Here is a 22,554-nt window from a genome sequence, read left to right as displayed (position 1 = left end):
TGGTAAGTGTAGTCTTCACAAGAAGAACATTAGTAGGTCTGTGGACCAAACGTAACATCCAAAGATATGCAGCTCAGGTGAATTGGCTATGCTAAATTTCTCATAATGCTAGGTGTATTAGTCAGGCATAAATGTAGGGTAGGGGAATGAGTCTGAGCGGGCTACTCTTTGGAGGGTCGATATGGACTTGTTGGGCCGAAGGGCCTGTTTCCATACTGTAGGAAATCTAGCGTAATCTACTCTAAACAGAGACAGAATATGCAGCTGCAGTTGTTTGTGCGTAAGAATTGATAAGAAAATTTCACACTGCATTTAATTAGTGAATCACTCTTGAAGCATTTAATCAACCTGTTACAATATTAATAGTAGATTTTAGTTAATATCCTTCAAATAATCATAGATATAGATTCTGAAACTATTATAGGTTCACCAATACACAAAGAAAAAAATCACTAAAAGCATTAGGGAAAAAAAGGTTCAAATAAAATTATGAAAGCAAACCATTGTCAGACAATAAAAGCAGCCCCAATATCATTACAGACAGAAATAGATCAAAGGTACAGAAACTAGCTGAGACTGGAACATGGGTGAGTGAGCACATTATAAGACTCCAAGAAAAAAGTTAGGTTGTGAGTAGTTTCTTTCTTACTGTATTTCCTAGTCACCCCTATTAGCCAAAGATTTTTAAACTTAAGTATAACCACACAACACTGTTGGAACTGACAAAACAATTAGTAAAAATCAACCGTCTCATTACAGGAAATGCAATAGAATATTGAGGAATTTAAAAGGTCTTAACGTGATAGGCAAGTATCCAATTAATTGACAGTTAACACAATGCAGCTGGTAAATGCTTGGGAAGAAATGTACTTGAATACAGTGTCCATTGTGAAAAGCCCAACAAAGGAGATAAGAGAGTCAGGGAAACATCATGAGATCAATGAGGATTGGGGGTGACCACAAACCTGTGCATCTCTAGTCGTGCAGTCATATGATTAGCTTAATTGAAATTGTGCTTAATTAATTAACAATATGATTGGTTTGTAAATGTCAAAGGAGTGGGATGAAACAGATTAGTAGGAAATCTAATCTAAATCTAAATTTGTCTAAATGTATAAAGATGTATGTTTCTCTCGTCTTGGTGAAGATCTCTCTGGATTTTCAGAGGGTTTCTTCCCACTGGTGTAATTTCAATAAACTCTGATGCTGGAATTGAATTCCTGGGTGTCAGAGTGAATTCTTTAGTTCATTTCACCCCAACAATGTGTTTGAACTTTCAGAAAGCATTTGATACAGTGCCCACATGGTAGGTTGGTGAGCAAATTAGAAATGTTTTGGACTGATGATACCTTCACAGCATGGATTAAAAGTTGGCTAAAGGATAGGAAACAGAGGATAGTTATAGATGGACATTTTTCAGATTGTAGAGGAATTGGAAGTGATGTTCCACAGGGATTGATGTTGGGACCCTTGCTCTAAATTTGCAGATGCAAAGCAAGGGAGAATATTGGATTGAGGGTGATGCTGAGTGACTTCAGAAGGACTTTCACAATTTGGCCAAATGAGCAGATACCTGGCATTCAAATTTCAATGCACAAAAATGTGAGGTAATACGTCTTGGTAGAAGAAACACAGAGAGACAATGTGGCTCAATGCTATAACGTAAAGGTAAAAACAATGACTGCAGATGCTGAAAACCAAATACTGGATTAGTGGTGCTGGAAGAGCAAGCAGTTCAGGTTGGATGCAGTCAATGCTATAACATTGAGAGAGTTCAGCAGGACCTCGGTGTTCACAAACATGATTCTTTGAAGGTGACCAGGCTAGTTAGAATGGATATTTATAAATAGAGGCATAGAGTAGAAAAGCAAGGGAGTGATGCTATACCTCTACAAATTATTGGTCAGACCACATTTGGAGCATTGTGTTCTGTTCTGGGTACCTTATCTCAGAAGGATGCGAAAGCCCTGGAAGAGTTCAAAGGAGATTTAATGAAATGATACCAAGAAGGATTTTTGATACAAGACATGATTAGAGAAATTGGGTTTATTTTACTTGGAATAAAGATTAAGAGGTTTCATTAGTGAGTTGTTCAAAATTATGAACAATTTGACAGAAGCAAAAAGATACTTAGTTTTCACTAAGTGGTTTGTCGGCAACCAAGTGGGCCACAATTACAATGTCATCAGCAAGATAAGGGGCAGTACGGTGGCTCAATGGTTAGTACTATTGCCTCACAGAACCAGGGTCCCAGGTTCGATTCCAGCCTTGGGCGACAGTCTATGTGGAGTTTGCACATTCTCCCCGTGTCTGCGTGGGTTTCCTCTGGGTGCTCTGGTTTCCTCCCACAATCAAAAGATGAGCAGGTCAGGTGAATGGGCCAATTTAACATGGCCAATAGTGTTAGGTGCATTAGTCAGTGGGAAATGGGTCTAGGTGGGTTACTCTTTGGAGGGTCAGTGTGGACTGGTTGGGCCAAAGGGCCTGTTTCCACACTATAGGGAATTTAATCATTAGTAGTTTCTCCACATCTCAATCTAGTATTCTCAGAAAATTGTTAGGATTTGGAATGCACTTCCTGGGAAAGTGGTGGAGGTGAATTCCACAGGAGATTTCAAGAGATATGATATATATTTGTAAATGTTGAGTTTAGATGGCTACAGAGATAGGCTGAAGAAAAGAACTGGCTGTATAGCTCTTTTGGAAGCTGAGAGAGACATGCTGGATCAAATGGCTTCCTTCTGTACTGTAAAATTCTATGATTTTATAAGTCTACATGAGTTGTTTGCTCTCATCAGTTGTGGCATAGATTATATGAGCAGGAGGGTCATGTTGGAGCTGTACAGAACTTTGAATTGGCCACATCTAGAGTACTGTGTACAGTCCTCTTCACTGTAGGATGGACATGATTGCATTGTAGGGGATGCAAAGGAGATTCATCAGGGTGTTGCCTGGGATGAAGCATTTCAGCTTTGAAGAGAAGCTGCATAAGCTTAGAGCAGAGAAAGCTGAGAGGGAACCTGAAAGAGGCATAAAGGACTGAGGGTAAATAGAAAGCAGCTGTTCTCATTGGTTGAAAGGTCAATACCAGGGGACGTAATGCTGTCCACACTCAGTCCTACACCAGCACCGGTACATTATGATTGAGGAGGTGATGTTTCATATTCAGATTCCAGGCATTACAATAAGGACAAAATATCATCAGAATGGACAATGATAGAGGTAAAAATGAGTTGGCAGGAAGATCAGGAAATGCTGGTAATGCTCAGAGTAGATCACATTGCATTTCCTGAAGGAATAGACAATAGGGTTGGAGATAGTGGAACGGCTTGTGTCGATATAGGGGAGATGCCAGAGAATTAGAGAGAGGCAAGGACAGTGTGAGTTGCTACACAATGAACTGTTTTGAGATTTGAGGTGCGTAAGGTTTTAGATATAATGCTCAGGGATAAAAGCACAGGCACTTGAGTGGTTTGAGTTAATTGTTTAATTAAGGAGAGGCAGCATGGACCTGTCAAAAGCTCATCATGGTTAACTAATTGAGTTGAATTTTTTAATGAGGTCCCAGGGGAGGTTGATGAAGGGAATATGGTGGATGCTGTCTGAGTCCATTTTCAAAAGTAATTGATGTAGAATTGCTTAAACAGCCAGTTAAGAACATTAATCCAAATTGACACACGTCTATTCAATTGGCATTAAAGACAAGCTGAAGGACAGAAAACTGAATTGTGGTGAGAGGCTGTTTCTCCCACGGGGCGGGGGGAGGCAGTCTGGTTTCCCAGATATTGGTTATTTCTTCCATAGACATAAATAGTCTGGATCTGGGGATATAAAGTAAGATCTCAAAACTTGCCAGTGATCTCAAGCTTCATTAATAAGAGATACTGACACAAAAGCAGGGAAGGGATACTGAACATTTCAGAGATTTAGGCCAACATGGTGGCTTAGCACTGAGCACCACTGTTTCACAGCTGCTGGGACCTGGGTCCAATTCCAACCTGGGATGACAGCCTGTGTGGAGTTTGCACATTATCCCCATGTGTGCAAAGGTTTCCACTGATGTTCCGGGTTCCTGCCGCAGTCCAAAGATGTGCAGGTTAGGTAAATTGGACATGCTAAATTGCCCATAGTGTTCAGGAATGTGTAGGATAGGTGGATTAGCCATGGGGAATGCAGGGTTATAGGCATAGGATTTGTGAGGGATGTTCTTCGGAGAGTTGGTGTGGATTTTTAGGGATGACTAGCCTGTTTCCAGACTGTAGGAATTCTATGATCAGGTTCAGCCACAACTTGAATGTTGGGTCCAGTTTTGGTCTTGACACTTTAGGAAGGATGTGACATTGAGAGGGTGCAGAGGAGATGTCCCAGATTGTTCCCAGGATGAAGGATTTTAGTGACCAGGCTTGTTTGGAAAAGCTGGGGTTGTTTTTTGTGGAATGAAGGGGAGATTTGATTGAGATAGAAAAGCTCAGGACAGGGAAAAGCTGCTTGCATTAGCTCTTGGTATAAGAAATAGGCTTTTAATATAAACGATAGAAGGTGGGCAGGAGGCAGCAGAGAGTGGGGAGAGGTTGAGAGGAAGAGTTGCCCATCAAAACTGCACTGATGCACAATTTATGACATCACACATTCTTTGTATTACAGTCAGGAACTAACATTCCTCATGTACAACAAACATTAAGCAGGCCAGCTATACATTCTGCAGATTTATTCCCATTCGTCAGAACCAAGCATTCACTTTGTTCCCTGCCAATAATTCAAAGATGTTGATCGGATTTTTGTAGCGACCTCTCGGGTTCTCAGTGTTAGACCAAATATATCCTCGTGGTAACGATTCTCATCCTAGAGGAAGAAACAAAGCAGCAGATCAGGACCACATTGTGTGGGGAGAGTGACAGAAAGAAGAATACAAATCAAACATTCTTTGAACAAGTAGCAGAAAGAACAAGCTGCAGTGTGAAACAGGAAGCATATAGACCACACAATAAATTCAGCAGATCTTTCAAAACTTTAAGATCACTGTCCCACAGCCATATGAATGCTCTCCCCTTTCACTGTCTCTACTCAACCATTTAACCCTGTTCACACCCCCATGGAAACTCTCCCTTATCACTGACAATACCCACTCATTTAATGCCCTTGCCCAGCCCCGCTCCAGATCTGTGTACATTCTCCCCTGTCACTGACTCCATCACCCATTGCCTCTTGAGAAAAAGATCAATTTAAATACAGATGGATCACAAAACAAAATTCAGTAATGTAATGGAATATTTCTCACTCTCTGGCGAAGGAGAACAAGGACTTGACTGACTGTTGTCTCTGCTTCTTCTCACAGAGAATATGAATCAGCCTCTGGGTAAACTGCAGTTAATTGTTATTCAAAATACATCGTCCTGCAAAGCCGAAGTGAGTACTCTTTCTATGCAATCATGAGAGCAGACCTTATTTGAACCATTCTCAGGGACAAATAAGTTTCGTATCAAAATGCAAGCATTAATCCCCAGTCAGAACAAATTTGATTGAAAGATACGCAGGCAAATTTCAGAGAAGTGTAAATATAATTAGGCATTAGTAGTAGTAGATTTCAGCTTCACAATTACTAACTGTACAGAAAAGTTGTGAAAGGCTTTGAAGGGGTGGAATTCTTACAATGTGTCCAGGAGAGCTTTTTAAGCCAGCACATAAAACGTTAAAAAGGAGAAAAACTGATAACAACTTTTACGGAACAAAACTGGGGAAGTGGTAGATGTGTGGGAGCATTTCAGCGATAGTGATGATTGTTACAACATGGGGTAAACCCTTCTGCAAATTTAAATCAGACACACAGAAAAGCTCACCTCAACTCAATCTGTAAAAGTATGAGTGACAAAGAGTTTCCAAATTCCACTATTTAAAGAAAAAATTAAACAACTTTTCAGGGCAGCATAGTGTCTCAGTGGTTAGCACTGCTGCCTCACAGCACCAGGGACCCAGGTTTGATTCCAGCCTCAGGTGACTGTCTGTGGAGTTTGCACATTCTCCCCATGTCTGTGTGGGTTTTCTCTGGGTACTCTGGTGTCTTCCCACAATCTAAAAATGTGCAGGCCAGGTTAAATGACTATGCTGAATTGCCCATAGAGAGTTAGATGTAATTGTCAGAGGTAAGTACAGGTTGGGGAAAGGGTCTGGGTGAGTTACTCTTTTGAGGGTTGGTGTGTATTTGTTAGGCCAAAGAGCTTGTTTCCATACTGTAGGGAATCTAATCTTTAACTCCAAGTAGAAAAAAAATTAAACAACTACACTGTAAACTTCCTTTGCCTGATCAATTTATCTAACTCCCACTCTACAATATATTGATCCAAAAAAACCCCAATTAAGTTTTACAAAAAATTCAAATTTCAAAACCAGCCAGCTGTCACTTTTCGCTTGGTATCTTCCTCTGTATTTTCCAGGGTCTTTTCTTCAGTCTTCTGCTTCATAGATTTCATATGAAAAGGTACCTTTCAAAGAGCAATTCTGCAAGCACAGTCCATTGGTGCTCCTTGCAGCTCCAGCTAACTGTTCAAAAAGCCCATTTTTAAACCCCAAAACATTGGATCATCTCATTAGTTGATGGCATCAAAACAGAAACATTCAAATTCGATTGGATTTTGGGATATAATTTAAACTGATTGGCTGAATTCGAATTTGTTGTGTAACATAGTAATGCAGCTCCAGCTATTTGTTTCACAAGCAAATGTTACATTTGTAAAACTTTCAGCACACTCTGTTCCCTTCTAGGTCTATGTCAGTTTCCACTCTCTCTTAAAGGTACAGTTCACACCAACAACTGCATAAAACTGTAGTTCAATAAGATATAAAGTAGTCATGGAAAAAGGACAAGGATGAACCACAAGTAAAGATTTTAAAATCAGGCTGATTTTAGCATTAGCAATCAGGACATAGTCAAAATAGTCTGGGAGCAGCTAATTGTGGGAAATTCTCTGTCACATGAGCCATTCAAAAGAGTAGTAAGTGAGACAGCAGGACCATCATGGTCCTGTAAAGATAGAGGGTTGAACCAACCAATCCTGAGAACCCTGGATGCCAATGGATGCACATGATTGGATAAGTAAAAAAGTGAAAGTATATGTAGATGGCAAACGCTCAAAAGAGCAGAGGCCTTCAGGTGTATAGGGTAGTATTTAAGAAAGTAATCAGGAGAGTGAAGACAGGACATGAAAAATCACTGTTAGGTAAACTAATGGGAAAACTAAAGGGGGCGGCACGGTGGCCCAGTGGTTAGCACTGCTGTCTCACAGTGCCAGAGACCCGGGTTCAGTTCCTGTCTCAGGCAACTGTTTGCACATTCTCCCCGTGTCTGCGTGGGTTTCCTCTGGGTGCTCTGGTTTCCTCCCACAGTCCAAAGATGTGCAGGTTAGGTGAATTGGCCATGCTAAATTACCTGTAGTGTTAGGTGAAGGGGCCAATGTTGGGGAATGGGTCTGGGTGGGTTGCTCTTCAGAGGGTCAGTGTGGACTTGTTGGGCCGAAGGGCCTGTTTCCACACTGTAAGTAATCTAATTTTCAAATCTGGGGCAAAAGAATAACGAGGGAAAGAATGGGGCCCATTCAGAATCTAGGCATCAAACTGTGAATTTTGAAGTCATAAGTAAGGTTTTAAAAGTCTATATTCACTACTGAGTAGTTAGAAAAGGGTTTAATATTGGATAAGTCCCCAGGGTTAAATGAGATGTATCCCAGGCTTTTGGGGGTTGCAGGGACAGATATCACAGGGACTTGACATTAACTTTCAATCCTCTCTGGACACAGGAGAGGTGCCCAAAGGGCTGGAGGACCGTTAATGTGCTACCATTAATCAAGAAGAGTGGCATTAACTCAAAGGATCAAATTTGATTGTGATTCACACTCAAGTCCAAGCCCAAGATTGCTTCTCGTCATTGTCTGGAGTATCCTAACATTGACTCGTAGTCATTGTAAAGCTCTCTCACCTTCAGCTTTGTAAGACAGCTTGCTGCATCATTCAGACTCATCATCCCCACTGTTGCTATTATTTCTTGGACAGTTTTTGAAACATCTTGAGCCATTGTAACATCACCACAAACATACAGGTGTCCCTTCGAAGAGCTCAAAATTTGGAAGAGCTCATTGGACAGCTGATTTCGAATGATATCCTGTACATATTCCTAGAGGATGACAAATCAATAAGATATCATAAAACTATCTAAAAGCAGGACAAATCAAAAATCAGAAATTCAATAGGATAGTTTGGACATCAAGGAAAAACTCAAAGGACATCAAACGGCATCAACACATTCACATTCTCCCAACACATACACTACTCTCCCCACACACTACACCCTCTCTGTACATAAACACCTTCCCCCAATATGTACACCCTCCACAGCCACGTACACTGTGATAATGCTGCTCCTTTAACAAGGTACTTTGTTTTTTTCTCAGAGGGTTCGTAACCACAGACTCCGGGAGGTCTAGGTCTGAAGGGTTTTAGAGCCAATTTGATTATAGGTAACAGATGAAAAAGGCTTGCAAGTTAATAACAAAACACTTTACAATGAAGATGGTGTGACCAGTTCTCCCAGCTCTGTTTTTCTCTCATTTGGTTTGATTTTAGCATTTTGGCTGTTCACTGAAAGCAGTCAGCCAGTTTTGAAGCTGCTCTGCCAGGAAACAGCTACATGGAAGAAGATGTTCCATGCTAAATCTCTCTGCCATCTCTCTCTCTCTCATAAGACCCTGTGTTTGATTTTCCCTTTTCTCTTTGTTCTGCTGGGGCCTGTCATTCCTTTACCCTTTCTCCACTTTTAATCATAATTCAAACAGTTTCATTTTTTTTACCCTTACCTTGTCTTGTATTTTGTCTCTAATTCAAGCTGCTTCATTTTCAATTGAACCTTGGCCATCTCTAATGATTCTGATGGCATTATTTCCTAACAGAAGGAGGCAGCTCCAACTCCACATTGTCTGCTAATTCCAGCAGCATTGCCTTAACTGCCTTTTGCAAAACCCACACAGTCACTTCTTCCATCCACAGAAAGTTCTTGAAAAAGCCAATGCTATCCCAAGCATTGTTTAAATCAATCTTAAAACAAAACTTAAAACAAAAGACGCTAACACCTACCACTCGCAACAACCCTAGGGTCGAGTCCAACAACCCTAATCCCAATTTGGAACTATCGAACAAATCCGCAAGGAGTCCCTAATCTGTTCTGGACCAGGCCAGACCCCTTCAAAACATTTCAAGAAAGTAACTTTGCCATTTGTTTTAAGCAGGCATATAGTGGATAATCCAGGAGTGATGCAGCCAGCACAACCACTTAGTTGTCTGCCTCTTTATCACATTCTTGCTATCATACTGTCTCTCTATCACAGGCACTCTCTCTTGCTCGCTCTCACTCTATCGTAGTCACATATCCTCCAGTCAGCCACTTTCTCTCTCCATCACAGACACTCTTTCTACTATGCTCTCTCTATCACACTCTATCACAGAGACACTCTCTATCAGACACATTTCCTCTCTATCATAGACAAACTCTCTCTGTTACAGACTCAGTCTCTACCTCAGACACTCTCTATCACAAACATGCTATCACAGCCACTTCCCTACCATCCAGTATTTTTCTCTCTCTATCACAGATTCTCTCTATGACACTCTGGCACACTCTCTTTATCACGGACACAGTCTCACTCTACCACAGACAAACTCTATCGCAGGTGCACTCTCTCTCTCAGCGACATACACTCTCTATCCACTCTCTGTAATAGACACACTATTTCTCACTACATACTTTCTCTAACACAGACACAGTCTCTCTATTACAGACACTCTTTTTCTCCACCATACTCTCTCAAAGAGTCACATGCACTCTCTCCATCAGCCAGTTATCTTCTATCCAATCACTTTCTATCACAAATTCTCTATCACATTCTCTCTATCAGACAGACTTTCCCTCTATCACAGCCACTCTCTCTTTATCACAGACTGTCTCTCGATCGCAGACAAAATCTCTCTCTCACAGACTTTCTATTAGTAGACACACAATCTCTAATTTCAGAGTCTCTCCATGTTTTGTAGAGCACTGCCTCTCGATCTTGCTCTTCATTCACCTTTTTCCTGTCTGGATCCCGTGAATATGCAGTATAAATTTCTTTGAAAACTCCTTTGTTCTTCGCCTCCATCATTTCCTCTTTATAAAGATGATCCATTTGCGAGTAACGACACCCAAAGATGAGGCTCATCTCACATTGTTTCAAACCTGCTTCAGAGAGAGGATAGGTCAGAGTAACAGTGAGAGACGGCTGACATGGGGCATGTCAGACACAGTGTGTTAGAGTATCAGAGAGAAGGAAAGAATGTGGAGGAATTTGGGAGGGAGAGAAGAGAGAAAGGAAGAATGTGTGGGAGCAAGAGAAAAAGAGGTTATGGAAAGTACTTGATAGGTATGTACCTGTCAGGCAGGGAGGAAGTGGTTGAGCAAGGGAACTGTGGTTTCCTAAAGAGAAAGAAGGAGACTTGTGTATAGGTGAGACGTGAAGGCTCAGTTAGGGTACTTGAGAGTTAAAAGTTAACCAGGAAAGACCTAACGAGAGAGCTAAGAAGAGCAAGGAGAGGACATGAGAAGTCGTTGGAAGATAGGATCAAGGTAAACCCTAAAGCTTTTTATAGATGTGTCAGGAATAAAAAAATTACTCGAGTAAGATTAGGGCCAGTCAAGGACAGTACCAGGAAGTTGTGCATGGAGTCCGAAGAGATAGGAGAGGTTTCACAGGTCAGGCTGAAGGGTAATGTTGTGTGTGCATGCGTGTGTGTCTGTGTCTGTGTGTGTAAGTGAGGAGAAAATGAAGGAATGTTCAGAGATTGAAGGATAGTCGAGGGGTAGGCTGACAAGGAGGGGAATGAGGGTGAGAAAGGGAGTCTGACAGAATCAAGACTTGAAATAGAATGTTGAGACCAGCAGCACCAACCTTGGTTTTCAATCTCATACAATCTCTGTTGCCAGAAGCTTCTGTAAGGGGCAATTCCAGTGCCAGGGCCAACAAGCAAACATGGGGTAGAGGGATCAGATGGGAGGTGGAACAGTGGAGCCCTGGAAACAAGATAAAGCTCAGTGTAACTGGAGCTGCTCCCAGTGACTGCTGTGACATTCTCTCCCTCTCTGAATTGTAGGTTAGGGTTTGTGGAACACAATCTTAGTAATCTCACCCCGCCCTGACAGGTAAACTAGGCATACACTGATTATTTCAAGAAATGTGACAGAATTACTCTGTTCCGACTGCAAAGATTCAGAGATGACAGTTACCTTTGCTCCCCGTCTCCCACTCAATGAAAACTGGACAGTGCACTGACTGCTGCTTATTATCATATCCCCTCCAGGTTTCAGTGTCTGGGCAGAGAGACGGACAGAAGGATTCACTGCAAAGAATCTCACGTTGTTCAAACCCCTACCTTCTGATGAAACAGGGAACACTGTCACCAATTTCGATGCAATTTAACCATGAGGAACACACCCCATGTCGCTCTGGACCTTGGTCATCTGAAAAAGTTCCAACAAAGTACAAATAAATACATGGGGAGCTGTAAACCGGAAAGAGTTAGTCTGTGATTCCCCCCTGTCCCAGGGAGTGTAGTTGGTTAAGGTCAATAAAGATTCCGTACTTTTAATGTGATACTTGACGACGGCGACAGTGAGATGGATTTGGGATGGATGGGTATCCGGTGATGAGCTGATGGAGTAATACCGTGGTTGCAGCAATGGGAGCTGGGTTAAAAGCAGAGATGCAGGAGCTCGGACAGAGGGGAACTCATCGAGGACATCAGCAACCGTTGGAACATTCTCCCATTTCCACTCTTCATATTTACGTGTCCCCTGGAACAGAAACAGATTAAAGACAGGCAGGAAGGAGTCTACCATAAAGTAACCAATTAATGTAATCCATCCCAACAAGGAGTAACCCCCCTCTCCTCACTAACTCCTCTGGACTGAGAGTAACTTCTCACTCACTCCCTTCTGAAAGAGAGTGTCCCCTGCCCTCAATTTCTACCGCCTCCGAGCGACCCCTCACTCACTTCCTCCTGACTGCAAGTGGCCCCTTCACACTCCCGTGCCTTTTTACCTGACCCAAATCTTCGAGCTGCTCCTTCTCTCTTGGATCTGTTGCGAGTTGTGCGAGGTACTGTAACAGTTCAGGACTGGCTGGGCTTGTGATGTCCAGGAAGTATGTGAGAGCCTGGGCTACTGTGCAGTTTGGGAGACGCATATCTGACACCCATTTACGTTGGACTCCTGCATACAAACAGAAGCTCTTTACTATACAGCACTGTGTGATGTGAATAGACCAACAACAACAAACTGCTGTTATGTTGCGACATTTACACAATGGGCCAACCCAAAGTACTTCACTGAAGCTGAGAAACAATACCTGACAGAATCACAGATTTTTTCCATTGCAGGTGCCTGCACCGAGTCTCTGAGCTTGTTAACTTTGTGTCAACCTGCAACATTTTCCTCATAATCCCACATGTTGTTTCAATTTAAATAACCATTCAACAGCTTCTGAATGCCTCAGTTGGACCTGACTCCCAGGCACTGTGTTCCAGATCCCAACTATCTGCTGTGTGAAAAAGGCTTACCATCCTGGCATTTGCTTTTTTTAAAATATAAAACAGTTTATATCTGTGCTGTGGTTCGCAAGTTGTTTAAAAGTGGAAACTGTTTCGCCCCTTTTATATAATCCAGCCATTGCATGAGTTTGAGCGTTTTGATCAGATATCCTCTCAGCTTTCTCCTTCCCAAGAAAAACAATCCCAGCAGCTCCAATCCCCACATTCTCCCTGTGTCTGCGTGGGTTTCCTTCGGGTGCTCTGGTTTCCTCCCGCAATCCAAAGGTGTGCAGGTCAGGGTGAATTGCCCATAGTGTTAGGTGCATTAGGTAGGGGAATGGGTCTGGGTGGGTTACTCTTCAGAGTGTGGACTTGTTAGGGCAAAGGGCCTGTTGCCATACTGTAGGGAATCTAATCTAAGGAATCTAATCTAAGAACTGACTGTCTCATTCCTGGAACCATTCTCTTCTGCAGCCTCTCCAATGCATTCACATCTTTCTATCATGTAATGCCCACAGCCATACACAAAACTTCAGCTGAGGATGATTTCCTATATAAATTCAGCATATCCTCACTGGTACTTTATGCTTCCGTTGACAATGCCTAGAATGCTTTTTTCATATGCTTTATTGAAAGCCCTTTCTACCTTTCCTGCCACATTTAGTGAGTTATGTACATAAAAACCCAGGCATCTTTGCTCCTTAAACACCATAAAACAGTATCCTTTAATTTATACTATCTTCCCACATTCTTTATACCAAAGTGACCTTACACACCACTGCATTGAACTTCCCAATCCAGTGTGGTCATGTAGCCAATAAAAGAAATGGCTACAAGACTGAGCTCCAATCAAGCGGCACAGTGGCACAGTGGTTAGCACTGCTGCCTCACAGCGCCAGAGACCTGGGTTCGATTCCCACCTCAGGCGACTGCCTGTGTGGAGTTTGCACGTTCTCCCCGTGTCTGCGTGGGTTTCCTCCGGGTGCTCTGGTTTACTCCCACAATCCAAAGATGTGCAGGCCAGGTGAATTGGCCATGCTAAATTGCCCGTAGTGTTAGGTAAGGGGTATGGGTGGGTTATGCGTCGGTGTGGACCTGTTGGGCAGAAGGGCCTGTTTCCACACTGTAATCTAATCAAGCATGCTGGGAACTTTGTTTAAGCTAGTTCTGACCTAGGTTAAAACCGCAGCTAGGAATGTTGTGACCTGCCCTAACAGGTTTGTCCTGCAGTTTCCTATGTTGACCAAACACGTGAGGTGTCATGCTGGTCTGCTAGACATATTGGCACAATTATTACCTTATATGGAACATGGTATGTGACTGTTTAAACTTGGGAGTTGTTTGCCAGTAAACTCCATTGGCTGGGATCAAACATTGTGATCAGGTTTGGTCAATTCATTAGCTGAGTACCAGAGAATTTCTGGAATGTATGCACACTTTGGGATATAAGTTATCAGCACAAAGGATATTGAAGGAGCCAGATCTCAAGTAACACCAAATCAGTGATCAACTAACCAGAGCTATGATCTCTGCTAGTGCCCATAGCCCAAATCAGGGGTCTACAATACAGTCAGGATGACTGTGAAGATGGTAGAGGAAGGACTGCTGATTGACCAGACATTCCTGAAGGTATTTGAGGAGAAAGGATGTGAAGGTCTCCTCTTTGTCCTGTCTGAAGCACTATTGTTCATTCTCCCTGCACTGAGAAACTGGGTTGTCAGAATCCATATGTACAACTCACATATCCTGCCAGCAGATGTCCTAACCTTCCTAGAAAGGTATATACAGCTTGAAGGAGGCAGCACCAACGCAGTGGGACTCTTCAGAATCTGGGCAAGTGGCAGATCACAGTGATCCAGAAGCTGAATGCCAGTGGGATCATCCTCAACCCGGCCCCCATCTTTGTGATTGGAGGGAGCTGAGGCTACCTGACATATGTGGGACAGCCGTGAATTTGCAGGAGGTCAGGACACTTGGCAACAGGTTGCAAAGTGACTCCCTGCAAGAATTGCAAACAAGAGAGGCACCTGACTAAGGACTGCAGGGAAAGCAAGATCTTCAACCTCTGTGAGGAAGCAGTCCACCTATAAAAGACCTGTCCAAGACTGGGGAGGACATGGACACATGCGCTCAGATGGCCGGCTATGGCAATGTGAGCCATGAATCCTTAAAGGACAGTAATGTGTCACCCTCCTGCAAAAAACAGAAAAAAGAGGGCATCCAGAAGGAGGGACAGGGTGGAGGAGATGATGAAAAGATAGCCAGCATGGAGGTACAGCAACCAACTCGACCTCCACCTTAACAGGTGGAGTCAATGGAGGAGGAAGAGATGAAGGAGACAAGTAAGTGGGTACTGGTGAGAACCAGAACAGGAAAACACATTGGGCCCCACAGGCCAACACCAACATGGATAAAGGCATGATGGACACACCAGCTGCTCTGACAAAGATGATGCACGGAAGGAAGGCCACCAACAAAAAAAAAGTAAAAAATCACACAACACCAGGTTATAGTCCAACGGGTTTATTTGGAGACACTAGCTTTTGAAGCACTGCTTCTTCATCAGGTGGTTGTGAAGCAGGACCATAAGACACAGAATTTATAGGAAAAGGTTACAGTGTCATGCAGGTGAAATGATAAACCTAGATTAAGTCTTTCATCTTTTCGAATGGGTTTGCTTTTTTCGGTTCTTTAATATTTAAATCCCAGAACTTCTTTTAAATCACAGTCTCAAAACAACTTTAGGTAAATCCATGTAGTATTCTATACATCCCACTTTAGAAACAGAACAAGTCTGACTCAAGATTGGGACAGAGACAGACTTTAATCTCACACCTTTAATGCATTGTCTGAGCTGAGATGTCACCTTGTATTAGAAAACCTGAAGTTATCCTGGGAATGTGACTTAAAAGAAGTCTGGGATTTACATATTTAAAAATTGAAATGAGCAAACCCATACTAAAAGATGAAAGACTTAATCTAGGTTTATCATTTCAGCTGCATGACACTAATCTTTTGCTATAAATTCTGTGTCTTATGGCCCTGCTGCACAACCCCCTGATAAAGAAGCAGCGCTCTGAAAGCTAGTGTTTCCAAATAAACCTGTTGGAGTATAACCTGATGTTGTGTGATTTTTGACTTTGTCCACCCCAGTCCAACACCAGCTCCTCCAAATCATGTCAACAAAATTAAAACAGGCAACAAGGGAGAGGAGCACCCCTCCAACCCAGAAGCACTGGACATTGCGAGGGACCCAGTGAAACACAACCTCCAGCCATCGAGAACCAAGGAATACCCAGCACGTCACAGTTCCAGGCAACTGGGTACAGCAACATTCTGAATAAGGAGCGGAGTACAATAGCCCCTCTGCTGGGCTCTGAACTGAACCTTCCTGAATTCATTCTTGTCCCAGTGACACCGGACTGAGACAATGCTCCCAGGGAAGAAAAGACTGGCTACCTTAGTGCTGAGAATGTCCAACAATTTGCCTACACTGTGACGATGCAGGGTCTCACCTAGTGACAACATCATGGGTGAACAGACATTAAGTCCACAGGTAATTCTATATCAAACCTCAAAATGGGTTTTAAAATTGCCAATATTAGCATTACATCTGCCATGTGATCATAGAATCCTAACAGCATGGAAACAGGCCCTTCGGCCCAACAAGTCCACACTGACCTTCTGAAGAGTCACCCACCAAGACCCATTCCCCTATTACTCTACATTCACCGCTAATTAATGCAACAAATCTACATATTTCTGAACGCTTTGGGTAATTTAGCATGGCCAATTCACCTAACGTGCACATCTTTGGACAGTGGGAGGAAACCCACGCAGACATAGGGAGAATGTGCAAACTCCACACAGACAGTTGCCAGAGGCTGGAATCAAATCCGGGTCCCTGGCATAGTGAGGCAGCAGTGCTAACAACTGAGCCACCATGCCGCCCTTGGAAAGGAAGTGGATACTGGTGAGAAACAACCAGAACAGATAAACACATTGGGCCGAAACACATTGCCCGAAACATCGATTCTCCTGCTCCTTGGATGCTGCCTGACCTGCTGCACTTTTCCAGCAACACATTTTTCAGCTCTCATCTCCAGCATCTGCAGTCCTCACTTTCTCCACATTGGGCCTCACAGGCCACTGACATAGAAAGAGGCATGATAGACACACCATCAGCTCTGACAATGAAGACATGTTGGCTTACTTGGCTAATATCGATGTCGACCTCTTCTTTCTGCAGAGTATTGCACCAGCACAGCTGCAGGAAATGGTCATGCCCATGACCCCACAGACCTTCTACTTGGTCGGAGTGAAACAATTGCTGTTCCTCCGACCTGAGTACTTTCCTGTGGGAAGGCAGCTTCACTATCTATAAGGTTGAGGAGGTGGAGGGCGAGCGACTCATTGGAGCAGATGTTATGTACAGAAATGCTCCCCTGAGACTAATTAACATGTATGCCCCGGGGGTAAAGAGTGAGCAGCTGGCCATCCTGCAGCTGCTCCCACAGCCACTGGTAATGTCCGGGCAAGTCATTTCTGCTGGAGACTTCAACTGCATAGTAGATGTGGATGTGGATGGATGATCCACAGGAGCTGACACCACATCGAGACTCCTGATGGAAACAGCTAAAGTCAACAATCTGCATGAAGCCCAAAGATAGGGTAGCCTTCCAATTGTTCCTGTCAATCACAGAGGTCTTAGACAACAGGATGCAGGAGAGGCTGAACTAGCTGTTAACTTTGGATGAGCTGACCAATGCCCTCAAGTCCTTTACAAAAGAAAAAAAAACTCACGGAAGTGATGGCTTACCGACTGAGTTCTATTCAGTCAGGACCTACTGGGGTGAAAGATGCTCCTTGGTCTGCCAGAAACTTGTTGGCCTTCCAGAGTAAAGAGTCGATCTTGAAGGAGTGTTCCAGGCTGGTACATTCCAAGGTCCAGGACTACGTGCTGAGGGGTGCACTAAAGCTTGGGGCAGCTGCGACCAAGGCACAGAGGAGAAAGGCCACTGTCTAAGTTTTTTTTTGCCCTTACGTGGGAGTCTGTTCAGTTATTGACCCTCCCTTTGCCTCAGATATATGCAAATAATCTTGTACAAAAAATAAATAGTTTTGGTTTGTTTGCTGGATAGAGTCAAACTCCAGTGTTTGTTTGTTTGTTTCTTCACATGTTTCTGTGCAGAATTGAACTGCTTTAGTGATGGGTGTGACACTGGCAAAGCACAGCTGGTCAGGCAGAATCTGAGGAGCAGGAGAGTCGACGTTTCAGGCATAAGCCCTTCATCAGGAATGTCGGGTTTATGCCCGAAATGTTGATCCTTCTGCCCCTCGGATCTGCCTGACAGGCTGTGCTTTTCCAGCACCACACTTATGGACTCTGAGCTCCGGCACCTGCAGTCCTCGCTTTAGTGACTATGCATGTATATACATATATTTTTATGAATAAAGTATATTTTCAAAATTAAAAAGTGTGCCCAGAAGTTATCTTCAGAGAGACAAAGAGCCACGAGACAAACATAGAAGCCTAGAAAATAGGTGCAGGAGTAGGCCATGTGGCCCTTCAAGCCTGCACCACCATTCAATATGATGATGGCTGATCATGCATTTTCACCAGTTATCCTATTCCCACTTTCTATCCCTTTAGCCCAAAGGGCCTCAGCCAGCTCCCTGTTGAATACATCCAGCAAACTAGTCATGCCACCTTTCTGTGGTAGGGAATTCCATAGGTTCATAACTGAGTGAAGAAATTCTTCCTCATTTCAAGAAGGCTAGCCCCTTGTTTTTAGATTTGATCCTAGTTCTGGACTTGCCCAATATTGGAAACATTCTTCCTGCATCTAGCCTGTCCAGTCCTATCAGGATTTTATGTTTCTATGAGATCATCCCTCATTCTTCTAACTTCTATTGAGTACAAGCCTAGTCGGTCCAATCTTTCTTAATATGTCAGTCCTGCCATCCCAGGAACAAGTCTGGTGAACCTTCACTGGATTCCCTCAATAGCATGAATGTCCTTCCTCAGACTACAAGACCAAACTCAAGGTGTGGCCTCAACAAGGTCCTATATAACTGCAGCAAGACATTCTTACCTCTGTACTTAAATGGTCTTGCTATGAAGGCCAGTATTCCATTAGATTTCCTCACTGCCTGCTGTACCTGCATGCCAATTTTCAACAACTGCTTCACTCTATACCTCTTTTCATAACCTGCTACCATTCAAATAAACATCTGCCTTCCTATTTTTGCCACCAAAGTGGATAACCTCACATTTATCCACATTACATTGCATTTGCAAGTATTCGCCCACTCAACCAATCTGTCCAAGTCACCCTGCAGCCTCATAGCTCAAATAAGTTCAAATAAGGGAAAGTGAAGTTTAACTCACTTCATTTAAGTTGAAGGTAAGATGTAGATTAGATTACTTACAGTGTGGAACCAGGCCCTTCAGCCCAAGTCACACCGCCAAAGCGCAACCCACCCAGACCCATTCTCCTATATTTACCCCTTCACCTAACACTACGGGCAATTTAGCATGGCCAATTCACTTAACCTGCATATTTTTGGATTGTGGGAGGAAACCCACGCAGACACGGGGAGAATGTGTAAACTCCACACAGAGAGTCGCCTGAGGCGGGAATTGAACCCAGGTCTCCAGCACTGTGGGACAGCAGTGCTAACCATTGTCGCACCGTGCCACCCACATGTATGAAGTAAGAACTAAATGTTGCAATGAATTATGCTTTATATTGAGAATTGGTTCTTAAATAGTTAAATTAAAAAAAATTGTTAAAGTCTGAGTCAACTCCCTATATAAAATTTTGTCGGCACAAGAGAAAGATACTCAAAAGCTTTGAGTACTCCTTCTGGGCAACACAATTCACTCCACCAATGTGTCTAAGTTGTTTTGAAGGTCTGCACACACCCCTTCAGTTTACAGCTCTTCCAGGTTTTTCATTAACACCAACTTTAATATTGCCCCCTGCACAGTATGATATAGGTCATTTATACCTATCACAAGTCACACAAAATATTTAAACTGACTGTGATTAGATTGTCCAAAGAGATTTTGTTTTAAACATGATCTTAAGAGGCAGTGAGGGACATGGAGAGATTTTCAGAGTGAGTTACAGAACTTAGTCATTGGGCCAGTCCCTAAGTGTTGAGTAATTAAACCGGGAATGTTCAACAACCAGAACGAGAAAGACACCAAACTCCTGAAGGTGTGTGGGGCTGCAGAAGATCTTTGGTGATAGTGAGGGGTGAGACCATTCAGGGAGTTGAAAACAAAGTTGTGAATTTTGAACCCAAGGTGAGCTCAGTAAGGAACCCGTGTAAGAGCTGGGCAGAGAGGGAACAGGAGTCAGCATGAACTTTGGATGACCTCATGCTTATGGAAGGGACCAATCATGAGTGCACTGGGATATTTGAGTATTGAGGTAATGAAGGCTGAGATAGGGGTTTCAACAGCAGGAGCAAAGGCAGGAGTGGTAACAGGTAATTTGTTTTCTTTTACTGGAGATGGGTATCACTGTTTGGTCCAGCAAGTATTGTCCAGTCCTCAATGCTCCTTGAGAAGGTGATGCTGAGCTACCTTCTAGATTTGTTGCAGCCTTCGGGGTGTAGGCACACTCAGTACTGTTAGAGAGATGATCTGGCAATACTGAAGAAACATGTGACAATAATACTCAATCTAAACTTATTATTCCAGTCAGGATGGTTTGTGGCCCGAAAGGGAATACGCAACTGACACCAAGGTGTCTGTCCTCTCACCATTTTCTGTTCGTGTCTCAAGTAATCTCTCAACACTGATGGTGTCATTAAGCGCTGGCAATTCAACCAGACGAGCCATCACTCTCTGCACCAGCTCCTCCTGATTGGCTGGGTGAATACCCACATGATCGCCAGGAATGTACTTCAGCTTGTCTGAGTCCCCAGTATGAAGACAAACCAAGATGGTCGATCGGCTGTTGGGAAAATGCACACATTTCAAAACAATAAGGTGCATACAGAACTAAAGTATCTGACAGTACAGAAGGAGGCCATTTGACCAATTATGCACATGCTAGCTCTTTGAAAGAACTTCAGGTTCAGATGTCCCTCAGTCTGACTTCAAGGAAAATAGGATTCCCATTCAGTCATCATTGAGATGTCTGACCTGGGCACTTTATTAATCGAGAGATTATCACAGACATTTAGGAAGGCACTGATTAAAGACACACACATACCAACAGAAGGACTATATTGAGAAAAAAAGTCAGAGGGATATTAAGCCATGAACAGACACTATAAAGGTAGGCAGATTATCTGAATGGTGGCAGTTCAGGAAAAGGTGAAGTACAACAAAACCTGGGTGTCATGGTGGAACAGTCACTGAAAGTTGACATGGAGGTACAGTTGGCAGTGAAGAAAGCTAATAGCATGCTCGCCTTCATAAGGAGGCCTTTGAGTATAAGAGTAAGGATGTCTTGCTGTAGTTATAAAGGGTCTTGGTGAGGCCACACCTTGAGCATTATGAGCTTTGGTCTCCTGGTCTGAAGAAGGAGATTCGTGCTATTGAGGGAGTCCAGTGAATGTTCACAAGACTTGTTCCTGGGGTGGTAGCACTGACAAATGATGAAAGATTGGATTGACTGGGCTTGTACTTGCTTGAATTTAGAAGAACGAGGGGTAATCTCACAAAATTCTGATGGAAGTGGACAGGCTAAATGCAGAAAGAATGTTTCTGATGTTGGGGAAGTCCAGACCTAGGTTTCACAGTCTAAGAATAAGGAGTAAGCCATTCAGGACTGAGATAAGGGTGAATTTCTTAGCCAGAGTTGTGGACCTGTGGAATTCTCTACCACAGAAAGTTGTTGGGGCCAGTTCATTTGATATATTCAAGACAGAGTTGGATATGGCCCTTACAGCTAAAGGGATCAAAGAGTATGGACAAAAAGCGAGAATGAAATACTGAAGTTGCATGATTGATCATGATTGTATTGACTAGTGGTGCAGAAGTAAAGAACCAATTGACCAACTCCTGCATCTTCATCTTTTCTTAAGGACAGGGACACAGATAGGGGAAGTGGTGCACTGTTACAGTCAGCAATAAAAGCATGTTGCCCTCCCAGAGTGGCAATACTGCTGGTGTATTGCACTGTCAGAGGGTCAGGACTGAGGGAGTGCTGCATTGTCAGAGGGTCAGTAATGAGGGTGTGACACACTATAGGAGGGTCAATACTGAGAAACTGCCAAGTCAAATCAATGGGATGGTATTTGAGAAGAATAAGCAGAAAGGAACTTGAAATGGCCATGTCTCCACCGTAGACTTTTATTGGAGAATGAGTAATTAGTGTCGAGTTGGCGGTGGACTGGATGACAAGGGCTGCTCTTGTCTTTAAAAGGAAGAAGCCAATGAGTGGACTGGTGGCAGTTTGTAGGATTGTGGAGGATTTGCATTGTGTCAACATCTAGAGATTGTGTCTATTTCCAAATGAACATCTCACTTAGGAGCCCATTTAGCCCCTCGAGCCTATTCCACTATTCACTATGATCATGGCTGGTCTGATTATCAGTTCAAATCTACACTCTCACTTTTCACCCCAATAGCTTTTTGCCCCTTGCTTAACAAGAATCAGTCTGCCTCTGCCTTCAAATACTCTCCAAAAAGCCCCCTCAGGAATTCAGGTGAAACCCCTTCCCCAGAGTGTTGACGAGAAGATGGTTCTCACTCCCACAATTAAAGTGGAAGCTGAAAAACCACAAGACAGACAGGAACATGAGGCTGTGTGGAAAGATAGGAGGAACTCAAATGGAAGATTAACAGCAACACGTGCAGAGTCACATTGAATCAACTGCCACCAGTCCACTCATTGGCTTCACCCTTTTAAAGAAAAGAGCAGCCCTTGTCATCCAGTCCACCTCCAACTTAACCCGAACCACCCTCAACTAAGGGGTGTCCCAGACTTG

General features: G+C 43.2%; 1 protein-coding gene across 3 annotated transcripts in view; it reads right to left on the bottom strand.

Annotated features, from left to right (window-relative positions):
* Positions 1–311: 311 nt before the first annotated feature.
* The window catches only part of LOC140495790 (nitric oxide synthase 1-like), a 108,135-nt gene continuing 85,892 nt past the window's right edge, over positions 312–22,554 (bottom strand). For 2 of the 3 annotated variants that reach the window (XM_072594898.1, XM_072594897.1), the window contains 8 exons: positions 20,377–20,570; positions 12,114–12,283; positions 11,656–11,866; positions 11,446–11,533; positions 10,965–11,086; positions 10,107–10,258; positions 7,970–8,164; positions 312–4,842 (listed from right to left, as the gene is read on the bottom strand). In XM_072594898.1, the coding sequence (XP_072450999.1) occupies positions 4,735–4,842; positions 7,970–8,164; positions 10,107–10,258; positions 10,965–11,086; positions 11,446–11,533; positions 11,656–11,866; positions 12,114–12,283; positions 20,377–20,570 (1,240 nt within the window). In that variant the 3' untranslated portion in view covers positions 312–4,734. The remainder of the gene's footprint in view (positions 4,843–7,969; positions 8,165–10,106; positions 10,259–10,964; positions 11,087–11,445; positions 11,534–11,655; positions 11,867–12,113; positions 12,284–20,376; positions 20,571–22,554) is intronic. The other variant, XM_072594899.1, reaches the window with a different exon arrangement.

The sequence above is a fragment of the Chiloscyllium punctatum genome, chromosome 25, assembly GCF_047496795.1.
Source record: "Chiloscyllium punctatum isolate Juve2018m chromosome 25, sChiPun1.3, whole genome shotgun sequence".
Lineage (NCBI taxonomy): Eukaryota > Metazoa > Chordata > Chondrichthyes > Orectolobiformes > Hemiscylliidae > Chiloscyllium > Chiloscyllium punctatum.
The sequence above is the reverse complement of the archived record's forward strand: the minus strand, read 5'-3'. Positions and strand labels throughout refer to the sequence as shown.